Here is a 6,444-nt window from a genome sequence, read left to right as displayed (position 1 = left end):
TAACAAGGTTCACCAACAGAGCGCTAAGCAAAGTTGACAGTCATCACTCACACAGACATAAGAAAGGTACTGACTTCTGTCCTTCAGAAGAAGGGGAAGAGGGGCAAAGTGGTTATGGAAAACTTTATAGTCAGCTGGCATCTAGGCAGTAGAAACTCAGCTGTCTGTCCTGTAAGTGACCCCTGCATCTCTGGCGGGAGGTTGTGCCTCCCGAGTCCCTGTCTGGCTGCCGCCAGCGCGGCCGAGGACGTGGGCAGGGCGTCTGCGCCGCTCAAGGCGCCCGGCGGAGCCAGGTCAGCTCAGAACCCCGACTGTCACAGCTCCAATCATGTCTTTAATTGGACACCGAGCAATAAAGTCAATGGGATACTTTGCTGAACTACTGTGTAGTTGATCCTTTTAGTCGCCCATCAGCCTGCCTAATGGACCAACAGATTCACGTACTGCCCAGGGCCTGGCTCGCTCAACTATCAGCTTCAAATGAAGTTAGCTTTTGTGAAAAATGGGATACCAGGGAATGAAGGTCTAGCTTCACGGGAAAATGTACACTACTACAGAGGGCAGCAAAAGGAATGCAAAATTTCTAGATATGATCCTGGAGATGTGCTTTAGCTGTGACCCGGAATGCTGCTTTTCATCAGTGAGAGCAATGTGATCTCCAGACCCATCCAGCACTTGCCTCTAGTGAGACTGCCGACAAGAAAGCTAAAACTTGGTGCCAATGATGAGAGTTGTGAGGGTTTGGTGTTTTTTTTTTTTTTTGGTGTGTCTTAAAAAAGAAATGTGGCCTGAGATGACCTAGACATTCCACACAGACACTTAATCCTCACATGCTAGATTTCAGCTCTTACTAACCTGCTTGAGATTTGGTTTGGTGACCCAGAAATGGGAGGTCCCACCTCCCCTGACCCCCCCGCCCCTTAGTTTTGTGCAGGATCTGTTATGATACAGCTACAGTAAGACTGTGAAGTATGGTACAACGTGGCAAGCTGTTTGTGATCTGTGCTGTTTTTATTACAAACGGTGCAGCATCAAGTTTTCAAGTAAGTCTATGTTTGTTTTTTTAAAACGATGCACAATTGTCCAGTTTTTCTTTTAATTGAAACCATACAAAATACAAATGCCCATGTTGATGTAGCTAGTTTCAGACAATACATTCAAAAACACTGAAAAACAAAGCCTCTCCAGTTACAAACATGAACAAATGATGTTATGGAGCCCTGACATCTATCGTTAATCCACCCCTTTCCCTAGCACACCCCAGCCAGGCACTGTGGGTGGCTGAGCTGCCTACATTGTGCAAGATTTGTCAGCTGGACCCTGGGAAGGCGGGGAAGGCCCTATGCTAGGATTTGTTTTTGGAAGAACAATAGGTTTTGGCCTAAGAGCAGGAGGTTTCAGCTGCACACCCATTCTAGGGGCCACCATGGGCTTGAAAGTACTCATGGTGTCACTGGAAGAACTAGTGCTACGGCGGATCTGGGGGTCAGAGCTCCTTAGCACGACGCTGTGGAGAGGGCTGAGGGACTCCGTGGAGGTGGCAGGAGTGGGGGTGTTCTTCATTTGCTCCAGGGTGTCCAGCACGACATCGGGGGCGTGCTTCGCCGAGCTCTGCCGCTCCAGCTCACGGAGCTCGTTCAGGGCCGTGGTCATGGTCTCCTCAATGTCCTGGGTCAGAGCAGAGAGAGCAGCACGTCATTCCAACTGCTACTGAACACCAGGCACCGGAGGAGCAACGGGAGGGGGTGAAAGGCCTGTGAATTAATTTGCCAGTCATCCTCTCTTTTAACGACATTCGTAGCACTAAAACCCATTTCTGTCAGATTTCTATGAAACACACTATGATTGACAAGATGACAGCTGTGGCTGGACATTACAAATAATTAACCTGTTTACATGAGAGAATCAGAAAAAAAAAATCCAACCAAAACCAGCAAGCTACTGGTTTTGGTTGGATATTAAGTGACTGACAGGGCAATGGATGTTTGCTTAGCAGTTTTTCTAGCTGTGAAGATTTCTGTCATCTCTTGCGTACTGACAGCTCTAAAGATTTTAGCCCATTTGCTAAGTCTCAGCTAAGTGCTCCCCTCATCTAGTGCCTTGGGTGTTCAGAATCTGTATTCCTTCACATGGATTATAAAATCTGGCTTTGTAAGGAACTAAAGCTTGTGTGTCTATCAGCTCTTCTCTCCTCTTGTTTCTCTGAATTAAATCTTAAGCAGAAACTGTTTGGTGAGCTTACTTAAGAAATATTTTTTTTCATCAGGATTGCTAGCACAAATGCTAAAAGAATGCACCAAGACACTAGCTTATGAATTTTGAGTGGTACTGAGATGCAGCTAAGGTTAAAATATCTGGTGTGCTCTGCTTGCTCACAGCGACTTTCACGTAGTTTAATCAATGTTTGGGTTCTCTCACTGCTGAATGATCACTAGTCTAAGCTTAAAAAAACCCCAAAGCTTAAGCCAAACAGTACTGTATGTGGTTCCGGGAAAGTAAATAAATAAGAGTAAAATAAAACAGTAACAGCATTTACACTTTTTAACTCTAATATGTGTTCAGTTTCATGACCCAAGCATGACAGTGCCTTCTATTCCTTGTTGGAAGCACAGTCTCAAAGCAAGCATTAGCAGTACATTAAATTTTAAAACACCAGTGCCAGCATTATTGTAAAATACTCCTGCAATCACACTGTACCCTCAGGGTGCCCCAAGTAATCAGGTTATACTACCTAGACAAAACATAAGCTGTGAAGACAGCAGTATCTATTTGCTCAAGAGCTGTTACCAGCTCTGTACAACAGACCAATTTGATGACCAGGGTGCTCCCTACTCCATCCTTCTCACCTCTTCGCTGCCAGGAATGAGACTGGTGAGTGTTCACGCAGGGGTAAAGATGGCCCACGATTTAGGCAGGTGCATGTCTTACACATTATGTCCTTAGGCACAGCTACAAGCATCAAATCAATATACAATATGAACTATATATGAACTATCTGAAAACTGTGAAATCCACGAGACCCTGGAGTGTAAATCTGTGCTTTGAATGGCAATGGTCGCTATTAGCCAGTCAGAGCACTTTCCTGCATGTCATAATACTGACAAATAATTGAACACTAATTGCATGCCAGTTAGAACAGGCTAGCCTTCATCAGAGCACAGCTATTTACTGAGCTGTTGGAATCATACACTATCCAAGTGTTCTGTGTGGCAGATGCAATTTCATTACAGTATAACGGGAAATAATTTCTTTTTATTGCTTCTGCAATGTCTATTCCCCCTTGTGCTTCTTCTATCCAGGATCCCTTAATGCATCTTCCTTCATACACACTCTGTTTAGAAAGCTGAGCAGGATGTTCTCCCGCGCACGCGCTCCTGCCAGGGATCGTGCTCTGTGCTGTGCCAGCCACTGAGACCTGCTCCTTGGAAAACCAGAGAGTGACATAAAGAAAAAAGACACCAACCTGAGCTATTGACTCTGGATCCAGTGGCTTATGGTCATTGAAACCTGTGTACTGACCAGATGATGTAGATCTTCTAATTGGAGGGCTATCAATCTTCTTTAGGGAATCGTGCCTACTGATGTTAGTGAGGCTGCCATGTCCAGGTCTGCGGCGCCGTTCAGGGCTGTCGGCGTTGAGGTTGCGATTTTGAAGGAGGGCTCTGGGACTGCAGTGAGTGGCCAGGTTGGGGGAACCTAGCTCCAAGGATGAGTTGGAGAGAGGGTGAGGTGGGTGAACCGGGCAGTGACCATCACTGCTCCTGCCGGGGCGTCTTAGAGGAGGTGGAGGCTCTGACCTCTTTCTTTGCCTGCACCAGTGAAGAAGTGGTTATAGGACAAGCTGTAGTGACCCACCGTAAGAACGTGGAGAAGTAACTGCTGCATTACCTGAGCTGTAAGCAGTACTACTGGCAATATGTTACACTTAAGCTTACCTTCCTAAGTACCCGTCAGAGTGACGGTCAGTGGGAGAGTTCATGTCCTTTGATGATGACTTGTCCTCAGTTATGGGTCCGCTGCTGGCCTCACTGTCTGCTTTTTGGCTCAGCGTGTCTGAGAAAGTGTCATCCCTGAACAGAACATACACAGTGAGATCAGAAGTCAGTGAGTTCAGTGTGACACAGAGCACCTGGGCACTCCCAGGTTTTAATCCCCTTAAGGGCAAGGATGTTATAACGCATTGCAGCCCCTCTGCATCTCCAAAAATTGCTTATAGTCCTTCTGTTTACTGAGCTCTTTACATTTCAAATGTAACCCTTCTGTAAAGAAAAACTGTGCCAACCTTGGCAAAGCACATGCTTAATACTGTAAAACAAGAGTTTAGGGTTACATTTCACCAGCCCTTGCTACTCTGAAGTTAAATGTCAGCAATTGCTACAAAGTGATAGTCAAAATAAGTGCAGAAGCATCTGTCTCTTAATGTACTGGGAGCATATACATAAACAAAGTAGCTTAGACTAGTAGTAGCTTTTGATTAAGAGCTGTCAATTCAAGGCAGTAGACAGATGTATCCTGTATATAAGGCAATTTTTTAATCTATCTGAGCCTTTAAACCACTATCCCAACTGGAAATCACTTTGTTAATTGTTTCAGCACGTTTGCACATCCCACCAAGAGCCTTGTCACACCAGATGCTGCTTACATATCCTGCACCACTATGTACTGGTGAGGGACAAGGCCATCGATTCCATTGTGTCTTCCTTCCCACCAGTCTTCAGATGCTCGGTGATAGAGCAGAAGAGAAGCTCCTTTCTTGAAAGACAGTTCTCGTGCAGACCTTCCAACGTAGTCAAACTTGGCTATTGCTTCAATGGGCTCGCACTCTGGGTAGGGAGGGAAGAAGAACAGGTATCAGACTTCAGCCTGGCTTATCTGCTCAAGTTTGGTTCCATAAACCCCATTTATTGCATTTTATCACTTCTCATTCTTCTTGAACAGAGCTCACAGAGATCAGCTGAGCTAAGGCAGAATCCAGGCAGTACTTATAATCTGTTCCTTACAAAGAAACATAATCAATCTGTTCCTCAAGTGTGAAACATCTGGGTTGCTTCGCAAGCTGCAGAAAACATAACAGCATGTTCAAACGCTACAACATGAGAGGTGTCTCTGCCTCCCACTGCAAAGGTTCCTTCATGGCTGGGCAGCGGGATGGAGGCCAGGCAATGCAGACCTCCGAAAACAAGACGAACAAACTCAGATGAATAAGCAGAGGCCCGAGGAACCACTGTGATGAAGGAAAAGTAAACGGGAGTGCCTTTAACATCTGCAGTGGCAAAGGAGGGAAGACAAGATTTCCCTGTGCTGAGTGGGGACACTCTGCCTCTGACACTGGGCTATGACACTTCTGTCTGTCCCGTGGTGAATGCACGGACCTAGTGAAAATCTAGTGTTTTCCACATCACTTAGTGCTTTCACCTCCTTCCTTAACACACTTTCTGAGTGAGGGAGACGACTCCAGACTCCCTAAGGACAACTCCTTCACAAGGGCAGTCCCTGCGTGGCCTGAAGTTGCCTAAGGCAGCTCTGCCTGCTCCAGCATCCCCAGTGCCCCTGGTTTCTGCAGGGCAGGCTGGTATTTTCAATGTCAAACATGGGTTACAGCAGTCCTGGCTAATCTTCTGTCAGCGTGCTGGTAAATTCAGCCTTACACTGGTAATGGACTCCACCCTGCAACCTACTCTTGGGCTGGAAACCTACTGATGTCAGTGAAGGGCCCCTGCTGAATGTCTGCCTGAAAGTATCTTCAGAGCTGTTCCTGGACAACAGTGAAACAGCTGTGACTTTAACAACCTCTAGCTTCTTCTGCACAGAACCAAAAGCACCTGAGTTCAAACAGATGAAAATTTTTCATCGCAGTCCCAACACATAATGAAAAACCTGCAAAATATAGGTTTAGAAATCACAAACTTTGTTGATTCCAATTACTCAGAGTCCTCAAGATGACAAATTCCTTTACATAATTAAAGCAATATTTAGATGGAAATTAAAATCTGGGCTAATGACTATCATAGCAACTTTCTGTCCGGTGCAAATTAAAAACACTGAGGTTGTAATTCCCCAAAGAACCAGGCTGGTAATGAAAGCCACTGTCCCTTTATGACAACATTTTGCACAGGAATGTCTTTTTAATATTAACTTCATCCTGCAGCAAGAAAACATAATGATAGCACCTTAATTGAGGTCATAGTTTGCAGACCATTCTTTTCAATATCTTGCTTAGCCTGCAGAAGGCTGCTTTGTGATTTGCTGCTTTGGCAGTCACACTAAGAGTGCCAAACTGCGGGGCGTTCAGCAGTTAAAAACTCAGAAACTTTCCAGAGATGGCAAAAACTGGTATGGGGGATTCACTGTGGCAAATGCAAAAGTAATGTCGCCCGGCCAAAATGACTTTGATTATAGAAACACAAATAAGAATCTAGCAGTAACAGTATTAATTCCTGAAAA

At 45.3% G+C, this 6,444-nt stretch overlaps 1 protein-coding gene across 1 annotated transcript in view; it reads right to left on the bottom strand.

The window, feature by feature from the left end:
* Nucleotides 1-426: 426 nt before the first annotated feature.
* SRGAP1 (SLIT-ROBO Rho GTPase activating protein 1) overlaps nt 427-6,444 on the bottom strand; it is a 69,264-nt gene continuing 63,246 nt past the window's right edge. The window contains exons 18-21 of the mRNA XM_008940094.1: nt 4,643-4,823; nt 3,936-4,070; nt 3,464-3,809; nt 427-1,668 (exon numbers count right to left, since the gene is read on the bottom strand). Coding sequence (XP_008938342.1) covers nt 1,291-1,668; nt 3,464-3,809; nt 3,936-4,070; nt 4,643-4,823 — 1,040 coding nt within the window. The 3' untranslated portion in view covers nt 427-1,290. The remainder of the gene's footprint in view (nt 1,669-3,463; nt 3,810-3,935; nt 4,071-4,642; nt 4,824-6,444) is intronic.

Source organism: Merops nubicus, unplaced genomic scaffold, assembly GCF_000691845.1.
Source record: "Merops nubicus isolate BGI_N331 unplaced genomic scaffold, ASM69184v1 scaffold18275, whole genome shotgun sequence".
Classification (NCBI taxonomy): Eukaryota; Metazoa; Chordata; class Aves; order Coraciiformes; family Meropidae; genus Merops; species Merops nubicus.
Note: the sequence above shows the minus strand (reverse complement) of the source record. Positions and strands in the feature narration are given on the sequence as shown.